General features: G+C 34.7%; 2 protein-coding genes across 2 annotated transcripts; one reads left to right on the top strand and one right to left on the bottom strand.

Moving 5' to 3' along the window:
• Window positions 1-232: 232 nt before the first annotated feature.
• Window positions 233-2393, bottom strand: LOC114313208 (putative disease resistance protein At4g14610). The gene is made up of 5 exons (XM_028259573.2): window positions 2345-2393; window positions 1505-1517; window positions 1128-1146; window positions 851-1012; window positions 233-751 (listed from the first exon to the last, which is right to left on the bottom strand). Exons 1-5 carry the CDS (start codon window positions 2391-2393, stop codon window positions 233-235), a joined length of 762 nt encoding a protein of 253 aa, XP_028115374.2.
• A 211-nt stretch (window positions 2394-2604) lies between these two features.
• Window positions 2605-3303, top strand: LOC145813246 (uncharacterized). Its single transcript, XM_082908531.1, has one exon. It carries the CDS (start codon window positions 2605-2607, stop codon window positions 3301-3303), a length of 699 nt encoding a protein of 232 aa, XP_082764657.1.
• Window positions 3304-18498: the final 15195 nt, after the last annotated feature.

The raw sequence follows: 18498 nt of genomic DNA, 5'->3' as shown, positions 1-18498 counted from the left end.
TGCAAGAAACAATGCACAATATCATTTACTCCCCTCATACTGCCAACTATAGTAGTGATTGCAAGAGGCAGACGTGCACATTCTTTGGAAACTTTTGTTGCAATTTCAACCATCTGATGTTCTTCAACCTTGCTCATAAATAGATTCAGTGCTTCATCTTCAGTGAGAAGCTCCACTTTGACAGCTCTGCACTCCATCTTCCTACACACTTCTAACGATCGTATAGTTAACACTAGTTTACATCCATTAGATATGGATGCTTCGGAATACCCACCTTATCTAGAGGAAATGCTTTCCACAGATCATCTAAGATGACCACATACCTCTTCTTTTGGAAATGCATTGTATACAGTTCTAATGCTCTTTTTGTTTCATCCCTATAACTCGACAAATCAAGATTCAGTGCCTTGGCTATCTGCCTCTGTAGATTTCTAATGTTGAATGCTTTAGATATTGTGACCCAAATAACATCATCAAAGTTACAAGCTTCATTCAAGAGTTCATTGTTAATGTGATGCGTGATGGTTGTTTTGCCGATTCCCCCCCTTTCAAAAATGCCAATCCTTCTAACCTCATCATCCATCACGTATTTCCAAACGTTCTCCATATTCCTTGCACTTGTGTTTTCACAAAAACATCCCATTGTTCGTATGAACAGTCTACTAGTTGGAAGTGCATCAATCAACAAACCATTAGAAAATCTATCCCTTTCCTGCAGTTCTGCCACCTCTTGAATCTTCTCCACAACAAGCTTTCCCAATTTTACACGTGAGGAGACATTATTCCATCCTACTACTTCTTGCTCTTATCTTTGCAAAGTTTGCACATCGCCAAGCCAGTTTTGAACTACTTTCTTTTTTCTTATCCCTGACCGCTGCTCTGCACTGCTCAGTTCAGTCTTTATATCATCCTCTTGACTGCTCAATTCCTCTATCTTTCTTTTGAAAATTTTGAAGTTTGCATCAAGGCTGTTGATATATCCAAACCATTTTCCAGTTGCTTCCCCCAAATTCTATACAATTTCAAAAATTGAAACTAAGAATTCCATGGTGTGGTGTGGTTAGTTCCTACAAATATCGAAGTTGTAGAGGATTGTAGTTAAAAGGGGAAAAAATCCTGAAGAAAACTTCAATATCAATTGTGACACTGCCATTCAAAAGCAATTTGAAATTTGATTAAAAGAACAAAAGCAAAGAAAAACATCATATTCACCTCAAAGTCAGTCTTGAATCACTGACAAAAGAATGACTGTGCTAAATAGATATTAGTAACAATGGACCAGCATTTATGTTATTCAAGAGATAAAACCTCAATCAGTAATACTTCAATCAACAATACGGAAAGTCTCAACAACAATCCACAAATTTAGTTTAGTTGAGTTCATATATTGTCACCATCAAGTAAACTAGAGTTCTATAATTTAAGTAAAAGCTAATGTCTCAACAAAATAATTCAAAATAACTCTACTCTTAGCACTTTATCCCAAAAATGACTTGCACAATACCATTGCTCTGGACCTATAATAAAAAAGAAGAGAATCAATTTGATAGCTCAATGAGTATATAAAAAAATGAATGCCTAATTAGTACACATTAATGTATGTTTGCGAGGGGAAAATAAAAATTTTAGTAAGAATTTTTTTAGGTCAATTGATAGGAGATTATTTAAATATTTGAAAATAATTTCACATTCAGATTATCATAGTCCAACAATCATAGAAGCTCAACAATCAACTTAACAAATATAAAAAAGAGATAAACAACACAACATATAGCCCAATAAAGAAACCCCATAATTGAGGAGATTCTTAATCTTTGCCTTTAGCAGGGATTGACGTGGAATATAGTCAGCTCCACGTGGCAGTGATTTGTCGTCCACTGGTGATGAGTCAACCAACCGATCAAACGGTTGTGTATTCGATCTGGAGCAGGTTGATCATAGTCGTTGATTGGAGATGCACGCGATCGTATGGATGAGATGGCACTCGATCGTGATCGGGTATGATTACTCAACGTGTCTATTCGGTGTGAGAATCATTTGCACCGTAGTTCGTCGATCCAACGGTTAGATCTGATCGAATGTGATCAAGGGACATGACTATTCGATTAGGTGCATCAAGGCCTATAAATAGGCTATGAAATCAACCATTTCATTCCATCCAAAAACATTCAGAAGCATTCCTGCATTCCTGCACTTCTCTCTCTCTCTCTCTCTCTTGGTTTTGATTTTTCAATCAGAGTTTCTTAAGCAATTTTTTTGGTTTTTCTTACTGGTAATCAAGTTCTGCAAATTTGATTATCAGTGTCTTGGTTTTCTTGATTATATCAAGAGTATTCTAATCTACTGTCGTCAGTGCAGACGCCGGTAGATTTGATCTTTAGATCAGGCGTCATTGTATCCTGGAGGCAAAATTGTTGTAACCCCTTGCACACCTTTTGGTGTGTGTAAATATTGTCTTTAGGAAAGCGACATAGTAACGCAACTTGAAGCGCCAAGTTTCTTTCCTACATAGACAAGATCATCGGCAAGTTTTGAAGACTCGAACAACACCAACTGAAGAATTCAAGACAATTTGCTCCAACAATCTAAAGACAATATTTGGATATGGCGATGTCTATTCAGAAAATAACTCAAGATTTCATGAAGCTTGACCGGTTTGATGGTGGCAATTTCTATCACTGGCAAAAAAAGATGCACTTTTTGCTCACCACTCTCAAAGTGGTCTATGTGCTGACTACCCCCTATCCGGTAAAGGAAAAAAATGAGCCTATGGAGCAAACCCGTACCAGAACCAAATGGGAGAATGACGACTACATTTGTCGAGGACACATTCTGAATGCACTGTCAGACTCTCTATTCGATGTGTATCAATATTTGGAAACGGAAAAGCAACTCTGGGACATACTACAGTCAAAATACCTCACCGAGGATGCCACCAGTAAGAAATTTCTTGTTAGTAATTTTATGCGTTTTACTATGATTGATACACAGCCCTTTATAGATCAATTCCATGAGATCCAACATATTTTGAGTCAGTTTCAACAAAAGAATATGAACATGGATGAATCTATTATAGTTTCATCGATAATAGAAAAACTGTCATCTTCTTGGAAGGATTTTAAGAAAACTCTGAAACATAAAAAGGAAGATCTAACTTTAGAGGAATTGGCTCAACACCTCCAAGTTGAGGAAGAGTCAAGACTTCTTGAAAGTAAAGAAAACCAATTGGCTCAGACTTCCAAGATTCACATGGTGGATAATGGCAAGAGGTTCAACAAAAAGAAGCGTAAACGTGAACCCTAACCCGAGAAAGATGCTAAGAAGTTGAAAGGCGCTTGCTAGCACTTTGGCAAGCCAGGGCACTTCGGAAATGAATGCCGATCATACAAGAAGAAGCCAGAAGCATCAAATGCCAAGAACAAGTTTGTGGCTATTGTATTCGAGGTAAACATGCTCGAAGATGCTGGTGACTGGTGGATTGACTCAGAAGCAACAAGGCACATCTGCAATGACAAAATCCGTTTCACTACTTATGAACAAGTGAGTGATGGAACAGTTCTCTACATGGGAAACTCTTCAACTGCTGCTATCAAAAGCAAAGGGACGGTGGATCTAGAGTTCACATGTGAAAAAGTCTTAAGTCTTAATGATGTTTATCATGTACCTGATGTTAGGAAAAACCTTATATCTGGAAGCCTGCTTAATAAGCATGGTTTCAAGTTAGTATTTGAGTCGAACAAATTTGTCCTGTCTAAGGGTGGAATTTTTGTTGGGAAGGGCTACATGTATCAGGGAATGTTCAAACTTAACATTATCAATAATACATCTATTTCTGCTTATATTGTTGATTCTCTTTCTTTATGGCATGCTCGTTTTGTTCATGTTAATACTAGGAAATGGCATGATATGGTTAAATTAGATTCAATTCCTAAGTATGACATTGATATGTTTGAAAAATGTAAATTTTGTGTGGAATAAAAATTACTCGCATTCTATTTCCTAAAGTAGATAAAACCACATCTTTGCTTGAACTTGTACATAGTGATGTATGTGACATGTATAGTACCCCCACTAGAGGTGGTAAGAAATATTTTGTAACATTCATCGATGATTTTTCTAAGTATTGTCATATTTATCTTTTACATTCAAAAGATGAGGTGTTTGATAAATTCAAGATTTTTAAGACAGAAGTAGAAAATCAGTGTAATGTCAAAATAAAGAGACTTAGGTCTGATAGAGGCGGTGAATACCATTTTCCAAAATATTGTGAAAATGTTGGTATTATTCATGAGAAGTTTGCACACGCACCACAACAAAATGGAGTAGCTGAAAGAAAGAATAGGACATTAACAGAAATGATTAATGCTATACTTTCTTACTCCAGTTTAAGTTATGTTTTTGGGGTGAAGCCTTGCTCACTGCCTATCACATACTCAATAGAATTCCTCCTAAGGGAGGAAATGTTACTCTTTATGAACTATGGAAAAACAAGAAATCTAATCTTGGTTACTTGAAAACATGGGGCTATAGAGTAATAATCAGATTGCCTGAACCTGAAAAGAAGAAATTTGGTGAAAACAGAATTGAATGCATATTCCTTGGCTATACTATACATAGCAAAGCATATAGGTTTCTAGTAGTAGAGCCCAATGGTTCAATGGAAACAAATACCATCATTGAATCTCATGATGCGGTATTTTATGAGAATCGTTTCACAACCATTCCAAGGTTGGATTCTAATCAAGGATATGAATCAACTCCTTTGATGTCTACAGAGGAAAGTGAACGACATGAACACCCATTGAGCCTAATGAACCTAACGAGCCTATTGAGCTAAGAAGGAGTAAGAGGGCTAGGATTGAGAAGTCAGTCATTTGGCCTTGATTTCGTTATTTACCTTGTAAAAGGAACTGGGAAAGCTTATTGTAAGAAAACATTGATTTCTTTGAATATGGATTCAGATCCATTAACCTTTGAGGAGGCTATGAAGTCTCAAGATTCTGCTTTCTGGAAAGAAGCAATAAACGATGGATGGATTCTATCATGGGCAAGAATACCCGAATACTTGCTGATTTGCCACCTGGATCCAAACCAATTGGTTGTAAATGGATTTTCAAAAGGAAAATGAAAGTTGATGGCACAATTGACAAGTTCAAAGCAAGATTAGTTGCTAAGGGTTTTATTCAAAAGTTGAGTATCGATTATTTTGATACATATGCTCCGGTGGTTAGAATCGCCACCATTCGAGTGTTGATTGCCTTAGCCTCAATCTACAAGCTTGAAATCCATCAAATGGATGCTAAGACTACTTTCCTAAATGGAGAGTTAGATGAGAAAATCTACATGCAACAACCGGAAGGATTTGTTATACAGGGTCAAGAACAGAAAGTGTGTAAACTCGTGAAGTCATTATATGGACTGAAACAAGCTCCAAAACAGTGGCATGAGAAATTTGACAAAGTAATAGTGTCAAATGGTTTTAGGATACATGAATCTGATAAGTGTGTGTACAGTAAGTTTATTGGAAATAGAGGTGTAATCATATGCCTATATGTAGATAACATGTTTATTTTTGGTACTGACAATGATGTCATTGAAAGTACTAAAAGTTTCTTGTCATCTAGCTTTAGTATGAAAGACATGGGCTTGGCTGATGTAATTCTGGGTATTAAGATCAAACGAAAGAACAATAATTTGATTCTAACCCAGTCACACTATATTGAGAAAATTCTTATGAAATTTAATCAATATAATTGTACACCCATGTCTAGACCTTTTGATTCAAATTTGAAATTGTATCCTAATACTGGAAGGGTTGTTGATCAGCTAGAATGCTCAAGAGTAATAGGTAGCCTGATGTATGCCATGACTTGCACTAGACCTAATATTGCTTTTGCAGTAGGAAAACTTAGTAGATACACTAGTAATCCCAGTAGTGCGCATTGGCATGCTCTTAACTAAGTACTTAGGTACTTGAGGAAAATAATAGATTATGGAATAGTCTATAATGGCTATCCAGCAGTGCTGGAAGGATTCACGGATGCTAGTTGGATAACTGACCATGAAGATCACTCGTCCACTGGTGGTTGGATTTTTACTCTTGGAGGAGAAGCTATCTCCTGGGGTTCTAAGATGCAAACATGCATAACAGACTCAACCATGGTGTCAGAGTTTGTAGCATTGGTTTCTTGTAGCAGAAAGGCAGAGTGGCTAAGGAATCTGTTGTTAGAGATTAAGATATGGCCAAAACCTATGCCACCAATATCTTTGTATTGTGATAATGAAGTAACTTTATCATGGGCCTATAGCCATGTCCATAATGGAAAGTCCAGGCATATAGGACTGAGACATAGCTGTGTTAGGCAGTTAATCACAACAGGTGTGATTACCATTAGTTATGTAAAGTCAAGTGAAAACTTGGCTAACCCCTTAACAAAGGGATTTGTAAGGGATTTGGTGTGGAAAACATCAAAAGGGATGGGTCTTAAGCCCACTTAACATAATCACTCCTAGTGGAAACTCGACTCAATGCTTGAAGAAACATCAAGTCTTGAGTTCAATGAGTCCAAGTACACCATATGTCGTGATTGCAAGCACTTAGTTTTATTTCATTTTCATCCCAAGGTTGAAGTGCTTGGTACCTGTAATGTGAAAAGAAGAGTATGAGTTAGCAAACTCTGAGTTGTTAGGGTACTGTAAATTACAGGGGTACTCTTAGTAGGCTTACCTATGTGAGTGTAGGCGGTGGTGCTGCTTCCTATGAGTCAAAGGGCTTGACTGTAGAGTGCTCATGAAACAGGATATAGACACAAGGCCAATCCACATGTCGGTTTGTTTGAATACTTGAGGTAACCTGTACTGTACGTGAGACATGTCCGGTTAGTCAAATAAGATCGCTAGTTCAAAGACAAGTCTACCATGCCAACTTGACTAACTTTGAGATGTCTTCACTAAGTGAATGATTCAAATCGTAAGATATCTTCACCTATGCATAAGGCTGCCAAGTGAACCAAGAATCATCATCTGATATTTTGAAAATGATGGGGGAATGTTGGGGAATTTTCAAAATGGGTTTTCAAACTTATAGTTTATTTTTGGGTGTTTTCAAAACCTTCCTTGTTGTTCTTCGGAAAGCATTAAATAAGCTTGGGAACTTTGTCCCACATCGGAAAGAAAGGAAAACATGAAGCACTTAATAAAGTGCTACATGGAATATTCCTTTGAATATGGAATTGTGAGGTGAAATCTAGTATGCATGCACCCACACCGCAAGGATGGTGCTTCGCACCATCCGCACACGTACACGTGCTCGTGTACGTGGTGTGGGCAGTGGGCTGTGTGGCATTTGATGGCGCACTTTGCACTTAGCACGGACAGGTTGGAGCGATGGCGTGGACCCAATGTGGCATGGGTGACGTGGAATACAGTTAGCTCCACGTGGCAGTGATGTGTAGTCCGTTGGCAATGAGTCAACCAACCGATCAAACGGTTGTGTGTCCGATCTGGAGCAGGTTCATCATAGTCGTTGATTGGAGATGCGCGCGATCATACGGATGAGATAGCACTCGATCGTGATTGGGTATGATTAGTCAACGCATCTATTTGGTGTGAAAATGATCTGCACCGTAGATTGTCGATCCAACGGTTAGATCTAATCGGATGCGATCAAGGGACATGACTATTCGATCAGGTGCATCAAGGCCTATAAATAGGTTGTGAAATCAGCCATTTCATTCCATCCAAAAACATTCAGAAGCATTCCTACACTTTTCTCTCTCTCTATCTCTCCCTCCCTCCCTCTTGGTTTTGATCTTTCGATCAAGAGTTTCTTAAGCAATTTTTTTTGTTTTTCTTACTGGTAATCAAGTTCTGTAGATTTGATTATTAGTGTCTTGGTTTTCTTGATTATATCAAGAGTATTCTGATCTACTGTCGTCAGTGCAAACACCGGTAGATTTGATCTTTAGATCATGCTTCATTGTATCCTAGAGGCAAATTTGCTGTAACTCCCTACACACCTTTTGGTGTGTGCAAATATTGTCTTTAGGAAAGCGACATAGTAATGCAACTTGAAGCACCAAGTTTCTGTCCTACATAGACAAGATCATCGCCAAGTTTTGAAGACTCGACCAACACCAACTGAAGAATTCAAGACAATTTGTTCCAACAATAAGATCTTACGCTGTCTTGCTTCAGGCTGTCATTTATGAAACTAGATTATAAAATGTATTTGAATTTTAATTTCTCACATTTCATTGTAAGATTATTCAAAATTATTTTCTATAACAATTTGTACAAATTTAAATGTATTTGATTAACAACTAACAAATTTGAATAAGAAATTCAAGAATTTCTACACCTTATGTAACAATAGTTCATGTGTGTGCATGTGTACACTTGATTTCTATGTCTGCAAGTGTTTTGAAATTGAAGTTTAGTATTTACGTCATTATAATTTCAAAAGTAATATACTAGTAGAACTTTTATAATAAATTCAACTTCTAAGAAAGATTGTTTTTAATATTTTCAATTGTTTTTAGGGTCATGCCGAAGAAATATTATTATTATTTTTTTTAAAATATAAATTTGAAAATAAGGTAAAAGTAATGATTTTTGGGATTTTTGGTGAAAAGCCCCTCCCATTGGGCCTATTTTGTGTGAAGCCCACGGAAAAAAAAAACAATGGCCCCAAAAGCCCCTCAATTAAAAAAATATGATGAATTGACTAAAATGCCCTTCCATATAAGTGGGGAAATATGAAACAATTCCACCGTTTCTCTCCCATCACTCTGTTTCATCGATTGAAAACCTTCCTCTGAGTCTCATTACTCTCTCTCTAGACATTTTGCAGGTGATTTTTTCTCCTTTCTGCTAGTTTGTTTATATTATGAAGTCTGTCTGGGTTTGTTTTCATTTTGGGAGTGGTGTACGAGATTACGTTGGCATGGTATGGGCTGGGATTGTAAGGCTGCTAAGGATTTCGTGTTAAAGATGGCCACCACTTATCCTCATTTTGTCTTAACCCTTTGGTAATGTGTGTGTTGAATCAGTGCTGCTGAAAATTGTTTATTTGAAATTATTGACATATAAGATTTTGTTTGATTTATAACAAAATTTTATTCTAACAAAATACAGAGGTCAGTGATTTTAATAAACTTGTTTTTTTCTTTTCTTTTTTTCATTATTGCATTAGAGTGAGTAGAGTTTGGGATTTTGGGTTACACTAAGGATCATCTATTCTAAAATTTTTATCACTATCTTAAAATACTTTAAATTACTAAATCATGTGAGAATGTTAAGGTTTAAAAATTTTGAAAACTAATTTAGGTATTTCAGAACGGTGTATGCAGTTTTGCTTCAATTTCGTTGCATCGATTTCTATAGTGTTTTGGTCCTGCAATTTCAATGCTTTCAATTTCACTTGCTTCATGAATTTTTCAAAGTAAAATTTTACTTCCAACCAGATTAAAATTTTACTTACAATGAGAGTAAAGTTTTATACAGAGTAAAATTTTACTTTAAAACTTTGCTGTTTCATTACAATGTTTTGTGCAGTTTTAGGCTTTCATCAATTCCTCTTGATTTCTTGTTGTATGTGTTCTCTAGCCTTTGCTCATTACATAAATGTGTATATCAATTTGTATCTGAATATATATATATATATATATATATGTATTTATGTATGTGAATGTGATTGTAGTTTCGTCATTTCTCTGATTTCGATTTGAATGTGAATTGTACGTGTTAATTTCAGAACTGTGTTGCGTATAGTAAAAATTGAGACAAGGTTTTCTTGATTCTTGGTTCTATAAATTTTGTACTTTTTTTTTTTGTTTATTTCCTAGGGTATATTGTTCAGAGTAAAATTTTACTTCCAATTAGAGTAAACTTTTACTTTCAATAAAAGTAAAGTTTTATTGCCAAACAGAGTAAAACTTTATTGTCTCATTACAATGTTTGTGCATTTTCTTTAGTGCTTATTGTTTTGTCACTTTGTTGTTTAAAGTAAAATGTTACACTATTGATATAGGGAAACTTTTTAGTGTTTTAAAATGGTTGTTACAAGAAGCAAATGTGGTGATGATGATGATTTTGAAGTTCTACCTACGGCTATACAAAAGAAAAAAGTCCCTTAAAAAAAAAAAGCAAAAATAGTAAAGAAGTTCAATCCAATGCTAGTGATGATGAAGGCTCTAATGAAAGCAATCCAATGCCTTCAACAACAAAACCTTCGAAGTTGAATATTGTACATGGAGTATGGAAGAGGGAGAACTATGTGAAACAATATAGGTCAAAAGACACATTATTGCCCTCAAGAGAACACCTTTTGGGACGTTGTTTAAATCTTTTTGGAAGAAAGAAGATGTGGTGTTAAAGAAGTTCAAGAAAGTTGATGATAATATCATGGATGTGATCAAATCTTATGACTTTCACGCAAAGGGATTTAAGCTTGGGGGGAAAATGTGTGACATACGGGACAGTGACGTTACTTTGATTTTTGGGATAAATCGGGAAAGAAAAAGTAGACGTCTCATATGGGAAGAAACAAGAATCACTTTTTGTGCAGAGAAGGTTTCGTAATATGTCAAGAATATCCATAAAGAGTTTTCGGGAGGCATTGGAAGATGCATTAGAAAGCACAACGATAGTTGATGTTGAGGATGTTGCACAAATAATATGTTTATTTGTTGTGGCAACTTTGCTATTACCAACAACTGGTCTACTAGTTGGATGGGCTTTTGTCGCCCTTGTAGAAGATTTGGAAATGATGAATTCGTATGCATGGTTGACTGTAGTTGCATCTACGTTGACTACTTCAATCTAGTCTTCATTAGAAAGTCCTGAAAATGTAACTAGATGTGTACTTTTTCTTTTGGTAAGTAAAATGAACTACTTGAAATATTATGCAATCTATCTTTACAGAATTAACTAATTTCGATTTTTTATTTTATAGTACTAGTTATGCGAGCATACTACACTCATTCAACCTCAAAGAAAAAATTTGTGTCCAAGGCTCCTTCGATGGGACTTATCAACGTTGAGGAAAAAGCTAATGAAGAGGTCATTCCAAACACTAAAGCCCGAAGAGGTATCATCTTTCCAAACTCAACCTTACTGGTTCACTTTGCTTAAAATTATACTTACATAATAAAATCTTACTCTTGAACAGAGTAAAAGTTTACTTAAAATTAGAGTAAAAGTTTATCTACAATCAAAGTAAACTTTTACTTTGAAACAGAGTAAAATTTTACTTACTGTTGAACAGAGTAAAAGTTTACTTTAAATCAGAGTAAACTTTTACTTTGAAACAAAATAAAATTTTACTCTAGTGGTAAAGTTTGCTTCATTGCTGACTTCTTTTCTTTTCTATTTTTCAAATGCAGGTGAATCACGATGAACTGAAACCCATTTCCAGAGAAGAAATAAAACTCATTCGCAATGATGAGGAAAAAGATGCATTGGACATAGAGGAAAATTTGGAGACTAAAGAAGATAAAGATCATGTAGCTGAAGCTTTAGGAGATGATCAACCTTTGAAGGACTTCATTGATCTTGGGAAATTAGAACGAGTTCAAAAAGAAAACAAGAGGCTGAAAAGTGAGAATATGGCATTGGTTGAAGAACTGAAGAAAATAAGGGAAACAATGCAAAAAATACAATAGGATCAAGAGGCAAAAACAAAAGAAATGATAGAAAAGATGAGCAACACAGAGAAAGAAATGGAGAAATTGAGAAAGGTGTTTGAAGTACTCGAATCTAAAAATAAATAGTTGGTTGAACAGATTGAAGAAAATGTTGTTCATGCGACTACCCAAGCTTTTGCTTCTAAAGAAATGCCATATGCTAAAGGAGTAGAACAAGAGCAAAACTTTAGGATTCAAACCACATTGACAGAAACACGTATAGTCATAGAGCCATTGCAAACATCCATGGTCAAGAAAATCAAAATCAAGGGGGGGAAGAAAAAAGAGATGTCTGATTTTGAATATGAGCCAAGAGAGGCAAAGAAAAAAAGGACCACAAAACAAGTAATTGAAGTGATATCAAATGAAGTGATTTGTGTTGACAACTTACTTCTAAGCCAACCAAAACCAGTTGAAAGGGTTTTGTTTCCGGATAAGGCTGCAATATGCAAATTGCTTGATGAGAATGATAAGTGTCTACTGAGCAAGATTTACAATTTGGAAACCACAGAGTAAGACCATTTTAATTTTATCAAACAATAGATTTTTACTATTATCAAACTGCAACATGTTAATCAACATTTTTTTTTAACCTTATGACTAGTGCAATCATATGGTCCAGCACAGGAAATGGAGTATATGTTATATTGCATGATGTGGATGCAAATCTGAGAGATGGTGATACTGTAAAAAATATAAGTGACCATACAATTTTCAATGACTAGTGTTCACTTCAATAACTAAAAATAATTCATTTAATTGACATATATTTAATTGATTTTTGTTTTTGTAGGTCATTGACAGCTTTGTAGAAATGCTTCAGATTGAGCAACAAGCAAAGAAGCCAGAAAAGAATAAGTCATTCTTTTTCTTAAGCCTTTGTTGGGTAAGCCATCAATTTGTGTTTAGTTTGAATTGATAAAATTTTACTGTGGTTTAGTGTAACATTGCACTGTATTTTAGAGTTAATTTTTACTATTTCGTTTGCCAAAGATTGACAACTCATACAGTTTGTCACCAACACAACTTGAGATATGACACTCTTATATGATTAAATGGAGTCACTCATGAAATGGGGTTATGGAGATTTGAGAAATCATTTAATTGGCGAAGTGCTTGAGCAAGATTTGAATGGCTACAATACCTTCACTTTTGCATGAACTCTAATGGGAACAAGAAGGAAGAAAAACTCTACCACTGACACTTCTTGTCTTTGACACTGAATTTGATGAGTGGAGACATTACAATTTTTAAAGGCCAAGAGACAACAGAGATGATCCTTACCTTAAGGATGCAAAAAAGATTGTAAGTGCTTTGCATCATATTATCAGTAATTTTTTACTGTGTTTTATTCTTGTATTTAATCGTGACCAAACAATTATGCAATGATGTTAGATAACATATGTGGAGAATAAGTTGGCCAACAAAACGAAAAGAGGTAGAAGAAAGTTTGCAAACTTGGTTTCGGTGAAAGATAGTCCACAACAACGCCCAACATCGTAAGTATTTCACGCTACTACTACATGCTTGAATTGGTAGTTTTCAAATTTGACTAAATCTAACAAGATCTTGATTTTTATTAACAGTGTTGATTGCGGAATTATTGTATGTTATATCATGCGCCAAATCATAAGAGATGAGCCTATTACAAATTCTATGGTAAAGGATGAAATGAACAATTTCTGAGCACTAATAGTGCATCAATTTTTGAATGATTATCCAAAAGCATGGACTGAGGAACAATTCAACCTCAAAAGAAAAATAGGCAAGAGCTAAGACCTCAAGGACGACAACGTGGACAACTTTTGGGGAAGTACTGTGAATGATGTATGTAATTTCGATTTTTGTAAATGCTGTCTATTGTTCTAATAAATTTTACTATGGTTTGATGATTAATACATTATTAGAGCAGGATATTGTTTTGACTAGGAATGAACGTTGTTATGGATAGAATACAATGATACAGGTTATACTTGTGTATCTTTGATGATATATGTAGTTGTGTTGTTAGATTATTTTTGCACAAAGATTGCATGATGAGCATCAGGGGAGTTTGTGTACTGTGGTAATTTTTGGTGCAGGTTGGAAATGCTTTTCTAAGGGAGTAACATACTGTCTGAAATAAAGTAAAATTTTACTCAAAGTAAAATTTTACTTTACTCTGAAATAAGAGTAAACTGTTACACTCTGAATCTAAAAGTAAAATTTTATTCTGCATAAAAGTAAAATTTTACTTTGAAATAAGAGTAAGATGTTGCACCCTGAATCAAAAAGTAAAATTTTACTTAGCATAAAAGTAAAATTTTACTCTGAAATAAGAATAAAATGTTACACTCTGAATCTAAGAGTAAAATGTTACACCCTGAATCTAGAAGTAAAATTTCACTCTGTATAAAAGTAAAATTTTACTCTGAAATAAGACTAAAATGTTACACTCTGAATCTAAAAATAAAATTTTACTCTGTATAAAAGTAAAATTTTACTTTGAAAAACGAGTAAAATTTTAGACTCTGAATCTAAAAGTAAAATTTTACCCTTTATAAAAGTAAAATTTTACTCTGAAATAAGGTAAAATTTTAATCTAAAAGTAACATTTTACTCTGAAATAAGGTAAAATTTTATTGTGAAACCACAGGCTCATCACATCCATAGACAACCATTCAACAACATAGTAAGTTTTTACTTTGAAAGACAGTAAAGTTCTACTTTCATGTGAATGAAGGCAATGTTTTACTCTGAAAAAAGTAAAATTTTACTCTGCAATAAAGTAAAAGTTTACTCTGAAATACTGAAAATTTTTACTTTGAAAGCACAGGCTGAGCACAGCCATTTCAAACCTTCACACCTACTGAACAAACTCCATTATAAGTTCATTTACATGAAATTTATTCGACCACATTAAAAAAATATATTAAAATGTCAAACTCAACCACCAAGCAAATCAGAAACTTGAATAGACAACCATTCAAGAACATAGTAAAAATGTCTTTAATTGCAATGTTTCCTCACAAATCTAGTCTAAAAGACCATACTATTATTGCTATGGACTATTTATTGCCGAAGAACTGCATTATTTTTATACTTCTATTACAAAATCAATAATGTCTTTCATGGCAATGTCTCCTTGCAAGTCTTCCTATTATGACCGTACTTCTCACATCTACCACACTGTACTCGTCTTATCTTCTCACCCCTAGATGAAATCCTATTCTTCCTTGGCCTACCAGGTGGTTTTTTACAAATTGGAGGAAGGACAACAAGATCATCCATAGCTACAAGAGGTTTCTCAACAGTAGGTATATAGCGATCCCGGTTTTCCCTTCATTGTTTAATTGTATTTCAGACTCGGTTCCGTGGATGTATTGTTGTCTTTTTCCTGTTTCCATCCTTTACTCTTTGTATATGAGTCTTTGGTCGTGTTGGGTAGGTTTAAAACAGGTTAGCTGTGTTTGGAAACCAAGGGTTGATGTCCATTTAATTCCAACTAGTGTCTATTAAATTTTATAATGGTTCATTCAATTCGAATTAGTGATCCATTCATATTCCATTAGTGGGATTTTATGACAAACTTGTCCATTCATATTTCTAACTAGTGTTCATTTAATTCTAGTTAGTGTTCATTTAATGCTAGTTAGTGTTCATTTAATTCTAACTTGTCCTTTCATTTTCCAATTAATGGGCTTTAATAACAACCTTTCAATATCACTTGTTCATCTCCCTTTTGATTTCAAAACCCTAGAACCATCTTCTCTCTCGTCTAGTGTAAATCTATACTAAGTCCTTTGCAAGAAAGGTAGAGTGGGTTGAGGGCTTCATTTTTAATCTGAAAGTTTGGCGATTTGGAGCACTTTGGTTTTTGGCCTTCATCTTCTCCATGTGGTCTCTCCATTTGAGGTAGGGATTTCTTTGTTCCTTTTCAATACTCCGTCTATAGATAGACATGTGGTAGTTTTGTATTGCATGAAAATCATATCCGTGTTGGATTTGTTTGAAAATCATGAGGGGAACCTAGGGTTGGTTGTTTGAGAATGGTTTTGTTATCACTGACTGTGGTTTGGACTAATTAGAGAGTAAAATTAGCATGTTATTGTTGAAAGAAGAGAAAGCCCTAAATTATATTTTGATTTGGTAAAATAAAAAGGATTTACGGTTGAACAATGTTGGTAAATTTCTATTGTTAATATGAGTTGTGTAGAAGGTGTTAACAGTTAAGGGATTAATTATGGTATTGGGGTTATTTTGAAATGAACGTATTGAAACAAGTTGGGTTATGGCTTATTATCCATGGAATTGATTTTGTAAAATGAAGAGAATGTAATTGGTTTTGTGAAAAGGGAAAAGTGTTTTTGGAATAAGTGATGGAACATGTTGACTTAAGAAAATTATGAAGTTGATCTTGAAAATGGTAAATGAAATGTTAACTCTATGTGAGTCTCGGAAAATAAATTTGAGAATTAAACTATTGTATCATGAGTGTCGAATACACATATTTGGGGGTTTTATCCTTACCTATCGTACTAGTGTCATTGTTGGGTTTAAGGTTTGCTTGAGAGTTGAGTCTCTTTTATTAGGTGTACTGAATACATGCATCTAGAGGTTTTGTCCTTGGTCATCGGTGGAGGATGACATTGGTGTGTTGAATTGTGATGTATGCGTTACACTTGTGTTGGTTAAACATTATTGAATAGTTTATGTGTATGTATTACACTTGTTATTGATGCTTTATTGTATTGAGGAATTTGTATATGATAATTGTTTATATACATTGTGTTGTGTGGGAGGAGATAGGGGATGTACTCCACGGTTTAGGGGAAGATAGGGGATGGACCTCTAAACCGGAAACTGTTTGACATTGATATAGCACTACAATGTGTATCATTTGTGAAGTATAGAAGTGTTTTTGTTTGATATTGATACAACACCAAAATGTGTATCATTTGTGAAGTATGGAAGTGTTTTTGTCTGAGATTGATACAGGACTAAAATGTGTATCTATTATAAGGTATGAAATGTTTAAAATGAGTTATTATCTCGCTTATCACTTTGGCATATCCTTAGCTACTGTGCATATAGCCGGTAGAGCAGAGTTTTAATTGTTATCGTCAGTGTATCTGAGTATGTTATGGGTTGCGATGGTTACAGTTTTGAAAGGCTGAGCTACCTCATTTGTGGATTATATACATGTTGATGATTTGTTATTTCCCTTTTATTTAAGGCATGCATGTATTGATATGAATGTATTAGGAACAAACAAAAATGCCATTTTGAGATTTTGGAAAGTGGAGTATTTGTGAACATGTTTTCAAAAAAGGTCATTTTGTTGTAAGTACGGAAAATGGGGGAAGAGTAATGGGCTTGGTGAAATTGTTTTTTTTTTTTAAAAAAAAAGTGTTATAGTCATGAAAGTTTGGAAAAATGGGTAATTAAAAGGAAAGAAGGTGAACCGCTTATAGCGTTGAATGAAATGGCTGTTTTCGAGAAAAGTTCATACTTATGTATATTTTGTATAAACTGCCACATTACTATTCTAGTATGAGATTGAACATTCATGATCATAGCTATCTGTAAGTTGTTATTGTTGAGGATCATGTTGAGATCTCTACTGGACTATATGTTCTTCCTACGTTGTTGAATCTTTTTCAGGTGATAGCCAGGATGTGCTACAAGGTTTTGGATCTTCTTATTTGTTGGCCATGGGGCCTCTTTTGTGTTGGCGGAATGCCATTTATGTAAAAGGGTTATACCATTCTTCTTGACTTTTAATGATGTAAGCCCAAGGGCAATTTATTTAGTGTTCTCATGTTGTATTTACTTGCGTATGAATGAGAGCAATGTTATTCACTTCTACAAGTTGAATATACGAGTTTATTTCCGCATGTTATCTCTGAAATGGAATTAAGTAAATGAAATTGGTAATACTTCGAGTAATAAAAAGCGGGGCGTGACAAGGTACTGGATAAACGGACTCAGCATAGCAAGCTTTGAACTTGTTAGTGTAATAAAATGATTCCACATGTGCATACAAATCACCTCCGCTCTTTTGGATAGCAGTCGCCGCGTGAGCACAAAGAAATCCATTCAATTGCCATTGGTAACATGATCAAGTTCTATTCAATAGGTCAACGCTAACCGATGGCCGGGATTGAACCTCAAAAACATGATCACTTGAACAACTAACCAACCAAGTTCTTCCACTTTTAAGGGCATTTACTAATGTTGAATCCATCTAAGGACAAAGAAAAGTATTCCATTTCTTAGCTTGTTCTCTCCTTCTCGATATCAAATCCATGATCTTCAACCTAATTGAATCAATCATCTACGTGAATCGTAGTGGGCAAATGACGAGCTTGACGGATCCATGAATTGAAAGACTGCCACATTTGAGTGCATTTCACCGTATTTTTATCCTTTAAAATATGTATTAGTCCACTTGTCATAGGGCAAATTGGATAGAAACCTACAAACGATCCCTTTTCCCTCATCTTGTAATTCTTTCAAGAGTGTAAAGAAAATATTATGTACTTTAATTAATAATTAACATAAAATCATTCCAATAAGGTGAGTTCCATAGTCATAGAATTTTATAACTCGTAGGATTTACAGTTCAGTTGGTTCGTATAGTTTTGGTGAGAAAAGAAAACATTTGTTCCGAGGGTTAAGTAGGTGAGAAATAAAGACAAAATGTGAGAAATAGTGAGAAGGAGAAGTCTCTTATTTTGACTATTTGATTTCTTACCGAAAGTTGTGAGATTTGATGAGAAACAAGTTGATTGGTTGTAAAACATTTACAATACCAACATTACCCCTTAAAATA

The sequence above is a fragment of the Camellia sinensis genome, chromosome 2, assembly GCF_055761805.1.
Source record: "Camellia sinensis isolate YWXY chromosome 2, ASM5576180v1, whole genome shotgun sequence".
NCBI lineage: Eukaryota > Viridiplantae > Streptophyta > Magnoliopsida > Ericales > Theaceae > Camellia > Camellia sinensis.
Note: the sequence above shows the minus strand (reverse complement) of the source record. Positions and strands in the feature narration are given on the sequence as shown.